Source organism: Dermacentor albipictus, chromosome 2 (genome assembly GCF_038994185.2).
Source record: "Dermacentor albipictus isolate Rhodes 1998 colony chromosome 2, USDA_Dalb.pri_finalv2, whole genome shotgun sequence".
Taxonomy (NCBI): Eukaryota; Metazoa; Arthropoda; class Arachnida; order Ixodida; family Ixodidae; genus Dermacentor; species Dermacentor albipictus.
Window position 1 is genome coordinate 11,264,469 of NC_091822.1, and position 15,490 is coordinate 11,279,958.

The window sequence follows — 15,490 nt, forward strand, 5'->3', positions numbered from 1 at the left end:
CTAGATTCATTCATTGTTCGTATTTATGATGTGAGTGTGCCAGCACTAAAATTAGAATCTAATTTACCCCTTCTCTCATCTCGCCGCCGTATTGTTAGTCTTTCTTTATTCTATAAACTTTTTCATAGCTCGATGGGTATCCCGCCATACATTTTTCCACCAACACGTATATCTAATCGCACTGGTCATCCTCTTCAAGTCGCGCGCCCACGTGCACGCACCGTTACCTTTTTACGTCATTTTTCCTCGCACAGCTGCTGACTGGAATGGCCTTCCGGGTGACACCGCTGCCATCCCTTGTCCATCCACCTTCATAGAAAGCGTCACCAATCACCTTTCACCATAGATTAACACATGGTTTCTGCTTATTTCTGTGTAACCCACCCCTTATGTAATACCCCGTTACGGGGTCCTTAAGGAATAAAAATGAAATGCACTTTGGGGAGCAAGAAAATTTAAGAATTCGCAGTGGGGCCACTATGGAACTTATCACGAGGCTTGCTGTGGGCTAAATTCCGTGGTCGCAGGCACATCAATGCATAATTTGCTGAAAAGTTTAGATATGTTAGCCACTTTAAGTTGCCAGAGCCTTTCTCTAGGCCATATTCATTAGTTGCATACCGAACACGAGTTATGCTAAATTAAGATGTCACAACTACATTAGGCATTAACTAAATTACTCGAGACTAGTTCAGTGGTCATATATAGACAAACAGCTGCCGTATGATCATCCATTTACACTGTAAAAACAGTTGCACCCTTTGGGGTGTATATTTGCCAGAGAACAATGTCATCTGTCTTGCCCGCATTTCCTTTCTTTAACGCTGCAAGCCCGGTACTTCCATGTCATGAACGGCATGCGCATTATCAGCATGACAGGGCATTCTAGACAGGAAAGTAATGAGTGCAGGGTTTTCAAGAAAGGAAACGCAAGCAAGACAGATGACGATTATTGTTCTGTGGCAAATTTACACCCCAAAGGGTGCAACTGTTCATAGAGTGTATGATGATGATGAGGCAACATTTACTGGGCCCGAAATAAATCAGTGGTACACGCGGGCACCAGACAGGGTGGTTCCTTAGTTACGGGACCCATATGTTTTCAGCAGCTCCTGGACCCTGTCCGTCAGTGCGAGCTGAATCGGTAGGGCGGGGCTGGATAACAAGGTCTCCCATCGCTCAAGGGGTTGGGGATTGGGGGCGTTGGTGGGAAGGGGAGGAGGGGGGAGGGTCTTGAGTTCTGTGCACTCTGCCAAGACGTGCGGCAGGGTGCCCTTTTCTCTTCTGCAAAAAGGACAGAGCATATCCTATTCCGCAGGGCACATGCGGTTCATCAGTACGGGATGCGCAAACGATCCCGCCTGCGCTCGACGCAGGATCGTCTGTCGTTGCCTGGTGAGTTTGGGGTGCGGTTCTGGCAGTCTCCACCTTTCCTCTCGGTATATCCGGGTAATGCCCCAAAAGCTGGTAACCGGGTGCGGTAGCTCTTCCGGCTCGTGCTCGGCCCGGATTGACATTTCTCGGGCATGGTAGTCGGCGATGGTGCTGCCTGCTACCTGCGAGTGAGCCGGGACCCACATGAGCTCTATGGCTCTTCCCGGAGGCTTGTGCTTGGCTAGAATGGCTCGGGTTGCGGAGGAGATTACCCCCCTGCGGAAGCGTCTGTAGGCTGTCTTTGAGTCGATGACTACGGTGTCCACGCTCGGCTGTGCGAGTGCGAGGGCCACGGCCGCTTCTTCGGCAACTGCGGGGTCTGTTGTCTTCATGGATGCGCTGACGATCAGCCTGTCTTTTGGAGTAACCACCACGGCTGCACGGTCACTGTGTTTTCGGAGCGAGGCGTCCGCGTAGAGGATCCTGGGGTTCTCTACCAACTTACGGGCTAGGGCTTTGGCTCGCGCGGTGCGCCTCTCGTCGTCCTTGCCCGGCGTCATGTTCCGGGGAAGGGGTTTTGTCTGAATGATCGTTTTCCAGTCTTCCAGAAGGGCCGTTTTGATGGGTACTGGCTCGATCTGCCATCCTATCTTGCGTAGGACGGCTCGTCCGTGTTCCGTGTGACTGAGCCGGATTCTCTGATTAGAGAGGTGCGCTTCGATGAGCTCCTCCACCGTGTTGTGGGCGCCCATGTCTAGCAGTTTTTGCGTGGACGAGTATATGGGCATGCCCAGTGCTTGTTTCGTTGCCTTACGAAGCATCGTGTTTAGGGTGTCCCTATTCGCCTTCGTCAGCTGGAGATACGGGGCGGAGTAGGCAACCCACGACCCGACGAACGCGCGTACCAGGCGCATGACATCGTCCTCTTTAAAGGGAAGCTGAAGCGGTTTTCAATTTCCATGAATTGCTGGGATTGGGAAGAACAGACCTAATAATTTACGGTTCCGAAATTTTTTTTCTTCGTTTTGTTAATATAAGGGGCGGAAATCGCTTTCTAAATCACCCCCGCGGACACGCCCCCATCGCTTCCCGGAGCGCCGGGTGAGGAGGTTACCAGACGAGAGAACCGGCGAGAGTGACGTCACTGGCGGGGACCGAGCTGCCGGACCGGCGTGCTGGCATGCGCTGGCATGCCTCTTTCCGTCCTGCGCTTTACCTGGCTTCACTGAACGACGCTACGAGAGATTTGCCGCCGCCGCCGCTCACGTTTGTTTTGCGATTTTCGTAAACTGTTCTTTCCTTCTGTGCTGCGTGAGTGCCTACAGCCAAGGGCGCCCAACATGCCCTCGTTCTGTGCAGCAATCGGCTGCGGGAACACACGCGGGCGAGACGATGTGGTGTTTCACAGGTTCCCGAAGCACAAGAAGCTTGCAGCGCAGTGCGGTGAGGAGAGATAAGTTCGTGTCGACGAAATCAACTGTGCTGTGCTCGGACCATTCCCGCGATAGCCGGATAGCCTTACGACAAATGCGGAAACGCGTTGTTGCTAGCGTTGCTATACTCCGTTTCATACATGAGGTGCAACTCTGTGGAGGCTTGAGATACTTCTTGCAGTGGCTGCGTTCGCACTTAGAAAAAGTTCGGTGTTTCTTGACCCGATTTTTGAGAAAACTTTTCATATATAAGCTCAGTTCTGAATGAAAAAAAAAGAATTTACCCATAGAAACAATCCGTGTACTTATACGGCTGCTAACACGTTCTTTTAAATCAATTTTCTTTTCGGCATTCTTTAATTGCAGCCCGTCGCGGCAGCTTCACGTGCATGCTCGCGCGAGCAAATGCCGCTGGCACGCTGCGAACCATAGACGGAAACGCGCGCAGTAATAAATTTTGGCAACCGGACTTCGTGCGTAGCTTCCACAGCGTTGCACCTGAGGTATAAATTAAAGTATAGGCTTGCCTAGTGACATTCGACGTACGGTTGCAGTTATGTTTACCACATGGCGGTGCTAAAACTGCCTAATATATTTATGTCAACACTAGCATGGAGCGCGCATACCGATCCTTGATCGAGTCACAATCGCAAAGTCGTCGAACCATATTCTGAATATTGCACATATAATCTCCCTGACCATCTCGATCTGGATGTGTATGATAAGCAACTTCCATGACTGTACCTCGTAGCACTGCATGTGCGCGCTTTGAAACGCGGCACTTATGTTCGCGATCGTGTATCAACGCTCAGAAAACCACGGGACTTCAGACAAGCAGCGGCAAGGTGCTTGACATCGCGGAATTGTAGCCGTGTTTACAATCTAATGAGAAGTTAGTGCTTCGGCATTCTTCCAGCAGCAAGTTCCCAGTGACACTTTAGCGCATTTTTTCTCCCGTCATTGGAACGTGCAGCTACATGAAAAAAAAAGCATACGTAACAGCTAAGATTTCCAGCGCGCGAGAAGGTGTACACATCGCTCTCGCTTTTGGCACACTCAACATCGTCGTTGCCGCCGTTGCCTCCATCGTTTTCCGTATCGGCTGTCGGTTCGAACATGTACGGCGAAAATACAAGCTCTTCGAGACAGCGAGAACGTTCCATAATGTTTACAACTCAGCTATGCAGCCAGAACAGAACAGCGTGCTACGCTCTCAAACGGCGGCGCCGACCGGCGACTGCCGCCACTGACGTCACAGCGGCTCCGACCAATCACGGGCAACAGCGGCGTTCGCGCGATACCCTGAGGCGCTGGTGCGCGTTTTCATGAAAAAACAGCCGCTTGCGCTTGTTTCCGCCCTTTTTGAACGAGATATTCGTGTTCAGGGGACTCAAAACTGTAGAATGCCGCAGAGAACTCATTTTTTTCGAAAAGTGTTTCAGCTTCCCTTTAAGGCCTCGGATTCTGTTTAATACCCTCCCAATCATTTATTTATTTATTTACAAATACTGCAGGCCCTATTCGGGCCCAAGCAGGAGTGGATACATCAATAGTAACAAACAAGGCTGGAAATAATAATAATAAAAAATAGAATACAGAACAATAATAAAGATATATAAAATAAAATATACAGGAACATCAGCCTTTGAAATTTAGACTTATCAACATAAATGCGATATAGGAAGAATAGTTGTAGTTTTCAACTCAACATCAAGTACTTACAAACCATGTACACATAACAGGTCACTCAATTCAGCATTTTCGCCTTATTTTATTACAAAACAAAGACAATGATTAATTAATATATTTCCCTATGTACATGCTATTAATCAAAAGAAAAACCATTCACAAGATGAACGAACGATTGTGTGGTATTAGCGCTAACTATTTCTTGTGGTAACTTGTTCCACAATGAAATAGCATGAGGAAACAGGGAATATTGATGCATGCTAAGGTGACTGAATGGTTGCCTAACTGTTTTGTTGTGTTGTGTACGGGCAAAGCGTATTGACGGCTCGGTTATGTGACGTTCACGCTGTATGTTAAAGTGACCATGGTAAAGCTGATAGATGAATTTTAATCTGGATACCATTCTGCGATGATCGAGTTTTTTAACCTTAGCTTTATCGCGAAGAACTGATACGCTCGAGAAGCGCGAATAGGTAGAATAGATGAACCTCAAGGCCATGTTCTGCACCCTTTCTATTTTTTTAATTAAATATTGCTGATACGGACTCCAGATTAGGTCTGCATATTCTAATTTTGGCCTAATGAGAGCTTTGTATGCTGTTAACTTTACAGCAGGTGACGCATGACGTAGTTTTCGTTTTAAAAATGCCAGCTTTTTCAGTGCGTTACTGCAAACATTATCTATATGGGGTTCCCAACTCAAATTACTTGTGAGTGTAACACCCAAATACTTCACCTGGTTAGTTTTTTTAATATAAGTATTTTTAATGGCGTAAGCAAATTGCAAAGGTTCTTTTTTGTTACTAAATGTTATGCTTGCCGTTTTCGAAGTATTGAGTTTCAAGCCCCATTTATCACACCATGCACTGATTGAATGCAATGCATCATTTGGTCTCACTTGATCAGCGTGTTGATGTATGCTGGAATAGAGGACACAATCGTCCGCAAACAGTCGGATCTTTACAGGAGGTTGCACTGAAAAATAGATATCGTTGATATAGACCAGAAACAACAATGGACCGAGCACCGACCCTTGTGGTACTCCTGAGTGTACATCTAGTGTATCAGAGATGCAGTCGTTAACGGCCACGTATTGTTTCCTTGAAGCTAAGTAACATGCTATCCAGCGAACAATGTTGTCTTCAATACCAATAGCATGCAGTTTAGTTACTACGTCATCATGTGGAACAACGTCGAACGCTTTTGAAAAGTCTAAAAACACTGCGTCAATCTGACCCTGCAAATTTAGGGAATTTACGAAATCATCGGTTATCTCGGCTAGCTGAGTTGCAGTGGACAGACCGGACCTAAAGCCATGTTGATTGTCATGAAGCAGTTGGTTATTTTCTAGATGTATCATAATCGCCTTAAATATAATATGTTCTAACATCTTACAAATTGTGGATGTTAGGGAAACTGGTCTGTAGTTGTTTAATTCTAATGGTGATCCAGTCTTGTGAATTGGGACTATCCTTGCGGAGCGCCAGTCATCGGGTATCGCACAAGATTCTAACGAGACTGTATATATTTTATACAAATACTCTGCTACCCAGGTCGCATATCTGTTAAGAAAAACGTTTGATATTTCGTCAGGACCGGGTGATTTTTTTATATCAAGTGTACGCAAAAGGTGGAGAATGCCCTCTTTGCTTAAGTTCACTCCAGGCATCGGTTCAAGAAGTGCATAAGATGGCAAATGTGCGTGTGACGCCGTCATCGTGAAAATGGACTGGAAGAATGCGTTGAATTTTTCAGAAATTATGGAGGGGTCATCGATGATTACGCCCGATTCTTTTATTTCTGTGATGGCGCTTTTATCTTTAGACAAATAACCCCAAAGTTTTTTTGGTTGTTCTAACATGAAAGAGGACAGAGTGCAGGAAAACAATTGGTTTCTTGCTGCGTGCACTTTTTCCTGAAATGTTTGTACAAGACTTGGAAGCTGTTGTTTGTCACCACGTTTACGACAGCGTTTAATCTTGCGTTTTAGATGAATCAAATCACGATTCATCCATGGGTAGTCCCTGTTGACACGTTTCTTTTTTAAAGGCACATAACTGCGCTCACAATGAAATATCATTTCTTTAAAACATGACCATAACTCCTGAACATCTCTTATTTCATTAAAATATGGGAACATGGATTCCATATAGCTGACTACGGCATTGTCATCCGCATGCGTGTAGTCTCTGATAAAAATGTCAGAAGGCTTGACAGGTGGTCGTGAGCCAGAAATAGGACATGTTAACACGAGTAACTTATGATCAGATATCCCATCTCTGATACTAACAGAGCAGTTTGGGAGCGAACTGCTTGCAAACGCAAGGTCAAGAATAGAAGAAGAACTGGAAATCCTGGTAGTTTCGGAAACAAGTTGGTTTAAGGAAAACGTAAACGCAGTTAGTAGTAGAGGCTCAGCATTTTTAGAATCCTTGCCGTCATGTGAAAGACTGGACCAATTAACGCCGGGTAAGTTGAAATCGCCAGTGATAAGGATGTTTGAACGTGAATTGGTATTTTGCAGCAAGTAATCATATAGTGCTTCTATATACTCAGGGGGAGCATTCGGAGGACGATAGACACCACCCAAAGTTATATTCTTATCGAAAAATTTCAATTTGCACCATATGCTTTCGTGATTGTTGATACCATCTAAGCGAGTAAATTTAATGTTGTTTTTTATCGCAATTGCAACTCCGCCACCACGTGATCTTCTGTCTCTACGGATTAGCGTATAGGAAGATGGAACTATCTCAGTATTTTGCACATCTGAATGTAGCCAGGTTTCTGTAATCACTAAAACATGCGGCTGATAAGTCAAAATTACATCTTCAAGTAACTGTACCTTATTAAGAACACTGCGTGCATTGAGTGAAACAAGCCGGAGCGTCTTGCTAGACACTTGTCATTTCTTAGCGCTCTGACGGGTGGTCGCATGAGTGGACTGAGAAGGCAACGGCTGGGATTTCGCAGACGCAGTGGATTGGGATAACTCTACTCTGCAATTTCTAAGTGTGTCCCATACATACAGCTTGCCATCGACTTTCAGCTTATCAAAAATGAGGGAAACTTTAGAACCACTGTCCTTTGCTTCAGCGGCAGACCGCCATAATTTCGCACGTATATCGCGAATCTTTTTAGAAAAGTCCTCCGAAATGGCTATTTCCGTACCTTTCAATTTGAAGCAGGAAGACAGAACCTTAGTTTTGTCGATGTGGTTATAAAACCTCAAAATGATAGGACGCGGGCGCTGTGCGTTTTTGGCGCCAATTCTGTGGATGCGCTCTATGGAATTGATTTCAACACCAAGGACGTTCTTGAAAATTTCTTCGTTTACTTTCCGTTCCAGTTCTTTTGAGTCTTCTCCCTCTTTTTCTTTTACGCCATAAACCAAGATGTTACGCCGACTTCTATTTTCGAGGTCTTCGACCTTTGCAGTTAACTCAAGAACTAGTTTGGTAGTGTTTCTGCAAGCTTCATCGCACTTCTCCAACCTTTGCTCGCTTTTCTCGATTCGGCAAAGTTCTTGCTCAATAGTTGTAATCTTTGCTTGAATACCTTCGACCGTTGATTCAACCTGTTTCAAGTTTGTAGTCAGTGCGACTAGAGTCTTATTTGTCTTGGTTTGCTCTTTCAAAATTTTTTTGAGTAATTCACTGTTTAAGTGCGTCTCGGACTCAGAATCAGAAGGACCAGGGTTTAGTTCTATATCGCCGGAGGTTACTAGCAACAATCTGATCACATGCACGCAATCAAATAATAAACAGAGCAAACACTGGGGGCTTGGCAACACCGTCAATGTGACTGAATCGTCTCTGATAGAAGAAATTAAATATTTGTCACCAACCTGGACAAAAAGAATTGGGATAAGCATCCGTCTGTTAGCGGTGTCACCAAGCCCACTGAAAGAATCTTCCAACAGGCTCCGGTATTTATACTTGAATTCGCCGGTATCCGATGATGTCACCGAGTTGATAAGATGACACGCCTGGTGCACATAGGGCGTCGGATCTTGAAGGTTGCTTGACGATGCCGCGATGATCCTGTCAGCTGGCGCATGCTCGTCAGAGGAAGCAATTTCCACGGCAGGGTCCCTCGATCCTACGGCGAAATGCGCCCACCAAGCAATCTGGACAAAAAGAATTGGGATAAGCATCCGTCTTCCAGCGGTGTCACCAAGCCCACTGAAAGAATCTTCCAACAGGCTCCGGTATTTATACTTGAATTCGCCGGTATCCGATGATGTCACCGAGTTGATAAGATGACACGCCTGGTGCACATAGGGCGTCGGATCTTGAAGGTTGCTTGACGATGCCGCGATGATCCTGTCAGCTGGCGCATGCTCGTCAGAGGAAGCAATTTCCACGGCAGGGTCCCTCGATCCTACGGCGAAATGCGCCCACCAAGCAATCTGGACAAAAAGAATTGGGATAAGCATCCGTCTGCCAGCGGTGTCACCAAGCCCACTGAAAGAATCTTCCAACAGGCTCCGGTATTTATACTTGAATTCGCCGGTATCCGATGATGTCACCGAGTTGATAAGATGACACGCCTGGTGCACATAGGGCGTCGGATCTTGAAGGTTGCTTGACGATGCCGCGATGATCCTGTCAGCTGGCGCATGCTCGTCAGAGGAAGCAATTTCCACGGCAGGGTCCCTCGATCCTACGGCGAAATGCGCCCACCAAGCAATCTGGACAAAAAGAATTGGGATAAGCATCCGTCTGCCAGCGGTGTCACCAAGCCCAATCATGACAAGTATCTGTTCGGTTGTAGTCTTGATCTTTGTGATGGCGGCCTGTGCCTTTCCGTCGCTCTGAAGTAGTACGCCGAGAATCCATGATCTGCTGTGTTGGCTTGATGGTCGTTCCGGCAATCGTAATAATCACGTTCGGCGGCAGCTCCTTCTTGGTTTTTCCCGGTTGGATCATGAGCAGCTCTGATTTCTGGGAAGCGCAGCTCAGTCCGCACGACTTTGCGTACTCGTGCACGGTCGTTGCCGCCCGCTGCAAGACTTCCTCCATCCAGGCATCGGATCCGGCTCGGGTCGTCCACGCCGTAATATCGTCGGCGTAGAACGCGTGGTCCACGCCTTCGATTTGCTTGAGTAGATCGGGCAGGGGCAGCAGGGCCAGATTGAAGAGCAGGGGCGACAAGACCGATCCCTGAGGGGTGCCCTTATCGCCGAGCTTGACAGGGCCCGACTTCTCCTCCCCTATCCTGATGGTCACCGTTCGGTTTGACAGAAAATCATTTATGTAGCCGAATGTCTTTCGGCCACACCGGGTTTCATTTAGATTCTGCAACACGCTCGCGTGGGACACGTTGTCAAACGCTCCCTTCTGGTCGAGGGCAAGTATCCCGCGCGGCGCGTGCCTCGTTGCCGGCTTGACGACCAGTTCGTGGAGTTGGATCATCACGTCTTGGGTGCTGAGATGTTGCCTGAAGCCATACATCGTCTCTGGCGTCTGATCCGTTTCTTCGAGGTTCTTCTGCAGCCGGCGAAGGACCATGCGCTCCATTACCTTCCCCACGCAGGATGTGAGGGAGATGGGCCGCATGTTGTCTATCGTGTGGGCCTTGCCGGGCTTTGGAATGAAGTGGACCTCGGCGTCCTTCCATTCCTTCGGCAACTGCGAGCTCTCCCAGGCTTCGTTAATGTCCTCTAGGAGGCCGCGGGCCACTGTACCACTCATGTTACCGAGTCATTTGTAAGTTATGGCGTCCTTGCCGGGTGCACTTCTCTTATTACTGTCATCTATCGCTGTCCACAGCTCCGTCATGGTAAACGGCCGGTCCAGTTCTTCGTTGTCGGGTCCTTCGTACCTCTCGGGCACCGGGTACTGGCCCGTCTCTGTCTTTAGGTACTTGGCCTTCAGGTCTTCCAGGAGCCTGCGGCCGTCTGCCTTGTACGTGTTCAATACTTTGGTGAGGTTGCGATTGGTCGCAGTTTTGCTACTCAGCGGGTAGATCAGATGCCTCAAGAGACACCACGTCTTCCGCGTCGAGAGCTTGCCCTGTAGGCCGTCGCAGGTCTTCAGCCAATTTTTCTTACATAGTTTGGCCGCGTACTCGGCGATCTGTTTGTTCAAGACTGCTATGCGCTTGGCCAGCTTTCTGTTGTGTCTCTGACGTTTCCACCGCCGCGTCAACGAGTGTAGGGCCGCCCACATGTGGGTCAGTCTAGCGTCCACGTACGGTGTCTGCGACGTCGTTGCGATTTCTTGGGTAAATTTATCGAGAGCCTTCTTCTGTTCCCTCGCCCATTCGGTGTAGGTCCTTTGTCTTTCAGCCTGTCCCATTTCTTCCTCGGATGCCTCTTCTTGTTCTTGCGTAAACTTTCTCATCTTGTCTCAATCCGTGATCCGCGCCGTCCCCAGCACAGCCCGATATCGGGAGCCTCGGATCGTGATCCCGATCACGCTGTGGTCCGACCCCAGGTCCACTTCTTCGCTTCTCCAGGAGACGTCTAGAGTGCCCGATAAGCATATGTCTGGCGTGGTGTGCCTAGCGGCACTATTGCCTCTTCTGGTGGTTACGTCCGGCTCGTTCAGGAGGGCCATCTCGTGATCGTCCATTGCTTTGGCCAATGCTTTTCCTCTCTTGGACTGAAACTTATAGCCCCACGTTGTGTGAGGGGCGTTAAAGTCGCCGAGGATCAGGAGCGGCCTGGTCCCCGCCAACCCTTTCGCCTGGCTCACGATGCGGTCAAATTCGTACTGCCGTTGTGACGGCCGGCAGTACGCGCTCATTACAAATAAATTGCCCGAGCTGCCAATTTCTCTCGCATGAATTTCGACCAGCGTGTGCTCGCACCCACCCTGCGCCGTGACATGTTGAGTTGCCGCCACGTTGCTGCGGACGAGCACCGCCGTCCCGTTCTCCATGGGGTCCGTTTAAGTGACGTACCCCGGGAGTCTTGGTTTCCCGTTTGTTTCTTGTAGAGCAATTACATCGGGCTTGTTTTCTTGTCCGCCAATGTGTAATAATAGTTCCGCTTCTTTGTTGCGAATCCCACGGCAGTTCCATTGGTAAATTACGGTGGTATCCCCCCCCCCCCCCCCCGGTTTTCTTCCTGCGCTTCTTACTTTGCTTCTGCATCATCATCCTTTCCGGACTTCTCGAGTCGATTGCGCCTTTTCGCGATCGCGCCTTTGATTTTTTCGGACCGCTCCTTTTTTAGGGACGCGAAGGGTTTCCTCACCGAAGTTGAGGCTACTTTTGGCGCTAAGCGTTTGTGCTTCACCGATCGCGTGTGAGACTGCCTCTCAACAATCTCGAGTCGGGCGTCCATTTTGCCTAGCCTTTCATTAATTTGGCCGTGAGCTCTCCTTCTCGCGGGATCTGTGTCGTTGCCGTGGTCGCGGGCTCTGCGGTCGCCGCTTCCTCTCCGCTCGCGGGGCTCTCTTCGGCGTCCATCGCCTCTTGATTACTCGATGCACGTTGCGTAACTCCAGCCTCTCCCGCCACCCGCCCTAGGCGGGGAGAGGGGGGGTCCCTCCGCGACAAGATGCGCAAGCCTGCGGCGTTGTTTACCGCCGTGTTGTTGTTTTGAGGGCTTGCATTTGCCGAGCGTCCGTTATTCGCCAGCGTTTCGATCCTATTCATAAGCGCCCGTATTTGGGCGTTCTGCTCCTAGATCTGAGCGTTTTGGCGCTCTATGATCCCCTTAAGTTCTATCACTTCGCTACTGTCCTTTTGCGGATTCGCTTGTGAGTTAAGGGGTTGGGAGGGGGTGAGCGGTGGGAATTCGGTGTTGTGGTTCGAGCGACGGGAGACCTGTTGGTCCAGCCCACCTTTTCTCGGCGATCCCTCGGCGTCCGGTTGACTCGCTCCGGGACCTTGAACTGGCCCCGGATCTCGAACTGGCCCCGGATCTCGAACTGGTCCGGGAACACGAGCGGCGGTTGCCGCCGCCGTTGCCGCCCCCGGATGGTGTCTTCGATCGGGAGCGACTCCGGCGGCCGTTTCCGCCGCCACTGTTGTTGCTGCTTCGGCCTGGAGTGTGTGAGCGGCCCCGTTGTTTGGATGCGCTACGGCGGGGTCCGCCTGCAGGACCTCTCTTGTCTTGGTTTCTTCTCCCGGCGTCTTCTTCCTCCGCTCGGCGCCGTTCCCAGCGTCGCCGGCGGACGACGTAGGGCGTCTTGAAGCGGGCTTTGCAGGCCTTGTCCGCAGTCAGGTGTTTGCCTCCGCACAGGCCACATTTCGGGACACATCTGTGGTCTTCGGCGGGGTTGGAGATTCCGCACCCTCGACAGATCGCGTTCGAAGGATCCGGGCACACGTCCATTCTGTGGCCCACTCTTCCGCACGCATAGCATACGTCGATTTGTTTTAGCAGGTTACCGATTAGCAGGTTACCGTATCTCACGTAATTGGGTACTTTGTGCCCTTCGAAAGCAATGACGACTGATCGGGTTTTACCGATTCGGTTTGCCTGTAAGGCCGTTGGGTTATACTTGTGCACAACATTCTCCTGAATCTCCTGGGCCGTATCCTCGAGCGGGATGCCCCTTATGACGCCCTTCACCGTGCCGTGGGGGGCCGCTTCGTAGGTACTTATTTCGTGCGCCGTGCCGCGTATGTCGATCCTTCCTACTGCAGCGTATCGGTCGGCGTGCTCTCTCTTGGAGGTGCTGACCACTACGATATTTTGCTGTAGGTTGGGGCACACGACGTCTTCACTTGCTTCATTGGCGGGGATCTGTGCCGCCGCCGCAATTGCACGACTTAAGCCTGTTTCAAATGATGCGACTGCAACGACGAAAATCGGTGCTCTCGCACGCATCGCAAAGCGATTTTTTAGGGCTCATTTCACATGATTGCGATTTCAACAATGCGACTGGTGCGACGCCCAGGGTTGCTTAATGCCAGATTTCGTGGCACACGCTGCATAATTCTTTTATTGTAGTGAATAAAACGTTTACACTATAATATTATTGACTTCTCTTGAATAAAAGTAAATAATATGTACGTTTACTAATTTAAAAACGTTAGTTAAGATTTGTTTTGGAGTGCGCGACGGCGGTTTCTGTAGTTCAGTGCGGCATCGCGCCCGTAAACAGCTGTTCGTAGGTGGTTCAGTGATTCTTTATTCTATGGTTCAGCACTGTTAGTTGTCTTATCTGCCTTCTATGACCGTTTCGTTCTGCCTGCGCTACAACAATCTACAAGATGACCTATCGACAAGTTCATATAGCTACCCTCACCGTATATGCAGTATTCGAAATTCGGCTGCCACGAAGTTGTCGTGTCAGCCCAACAAGGTCCTCGCACTACCCGTGCTCGGCGTCAGCTTCTGAAGAAGTGATGCGTGTATATTGCCTGTCATTGCCCATATGTGGTGCTCCTAGCCATATTCTTACGCCAAACGCAACAAGAAGCACCAACCCCGAACGCCCGTGTGTGCCCCTGAACGAAGCCTCAAACGATCTGTGTGATTACGACGTGGAATGAAAATTGTGTTGTGAAATTCAACCTTAGCGCTAGCCTGGTTCGTCCATCGCCGTGCTTGCGCTGCGAATATATATATGGGAGCCCTCTCTAAATATTTCTAAAGGAAATAAATATTATTATTATATTATTAATGTTGTAAAGATGTTTATTGAGCGAGTCCAACAAACGGGCGGTAGCTCGGAACAGTGAGCGCGGAGAGCAAGATGGTGGTCTTCGAACGCCGGTCTCGTGCCCTCTGTTCTTGATGATGATCGGTATGCCATTCTCCTCCTTTCTTCATTACAATTGCCCCCGTCGAGAAAGGTGGAGCCATCCTGGCGATCTAACAGGTGGGTACAAGAGGGTCGAAGTACGGCTTGAGGCGGTTTACGTGAACAACATCACGTCCACGTCGACGACGGTCGCCTTGCAGCGTAAGAGGCTCAATGACATAGTTTACGGGGGAAGTACGCTCGACGATGCGGTAGGGACCATGATAATTTGGGAGCAGTTTGGACGACAAGCCAGGGGCGCAGGGTGGTACAAGCAGCCACACAAGTGCTCCAGGAGCGAATGTTGCGGCCGGAGAGTGATCATCATCGCGGGCGTTTTTCTGGCGTTGTTGGTCGGCTGTAGTAAAGCGCTTGGCTAGTTGTCGGCAATCTTCAGCGTAACGGGCCGCTGCTGACACGGGCGTGCACTCTGAGGTATCTGGTGCGTATGGCAGCAACGTGTCGATAGTGTGCGTCGGCTGGCGACCGTACAAAAGGAAGAACGGGGAAAACCCGGTTGTGACTTGCGTAGCGGTGTTATACGCGTATGTCGCAAATGGGAGAACCAGGTCCCAGTTTGATTGATCAGATGCAACATGTGTCGCAAGCATGTCGCCCAGAGTCCGATTAAACCGCTCAGTGAGACCGTTCGTCTGAGGGTGGTAGGCAGTACACGTCCGATGTACAATTTTGCACTGGTGGAGAAGTGCTTGAATTGCATCGGAGAGAAATACGCGGCCACGGTCACTGAGGAGTTCGCGAGGAGGACCATGCCGAAGCACAAAACGCCTCAGGATGAAAGAGGCGACGTCCTGTGCTGTCGCCGTGGGAAGAGCAGCGGTTTCGGCGTATCGTGTAAGGTGGTCGACAGCAATGATAGCCCATCGGTTTCCGGCCGTGGTCAAAGGTAAAGGTCCATAAAGGTCAATTCCAACGCGGTCGAATGGGCGTTCTGGGCATGGAAGGGGCTGCAATGAACCTGTGGCAGGATGCGGTGGTTTTTTTCGTCGCTGACACTCGTGGCAGCCGCGAATGAACTTGCGGAAAAAGCGAAACATTCCGCGCCAGTAGTACCTTTTCCGTAAGCGTTCATAGGTCTTGAAGACACCACCGTGAGCACACTGCGGGTCGGAGTGAAAGGAAGCGCAGATTGGAGAGCGAAGCGTTCGAGGGATAACTAGGAGCCACTTCCTACCATCTGGCGAGTAGTTGCGCCGGTACAAGAGGCCATCACGGATGCTGAAGTGCGAAGCTTGGCGTCGCAGAGTTCGAGTGGTCGAAAGAGTG

General features: G+C 49.7%; 2 protein-coding genes across 11 annotated transcripts in view; one reads left to right on the forward strand and one right to left on the reverse strand.

Moving 5' to 3' along the window:
• LOC135908840 (monocarboxylate transporter 12-like) overlaps positions 1–15,490 on the forward strand; it is a 277,154-nt gene that overhangs the window by 171,073 nt on the left and 90,591 nt on the right. The gene's annotated exons all lie outside the window — the stretch shown is intronic.
• LOC139055324 (protein unc-13 homolog C-like) lies at positions 7,337–9,209 on the reverse strand. 2 transcript variants are annotated; one of them, XM_070532762.1, is made up of 2 exons: positions 8,999–9,209; positions 7,337–8,907 (listed from the first exon to the last, which is right to left on the reverse strand). In XM_070532762.1, exon 2 carries the CDS (start codon positions 8,650–8,652, stop codon positions 7,402–7,404), a length of 1,251 nt encoding a protein of 416 aa, XP_070388863.1. In that variant the 5' UTR covers positions 8,653–8,907; positions 8,999–9,209; the 3' UTR covers positions 7,337–7,401. The 2 variants fall into 2 exon arrangements, with proteins under 2 accessions (XP_070388863.1, XP_070388864.1); XM_070532763.1 differs by having other exon boundaries at positions 7,337–8,625; positions 8,717–9,209.

What these genes read in the sequence shown, in the direction of transcription:
- LOC139055324 (XM_070532762.1), bottom strand. Translation starts at nt 8,652, where the DNA reads ATGCTTATCCCAATTCTTTTTGTCCAGATTGCTTGGTGGGCGCATTTC.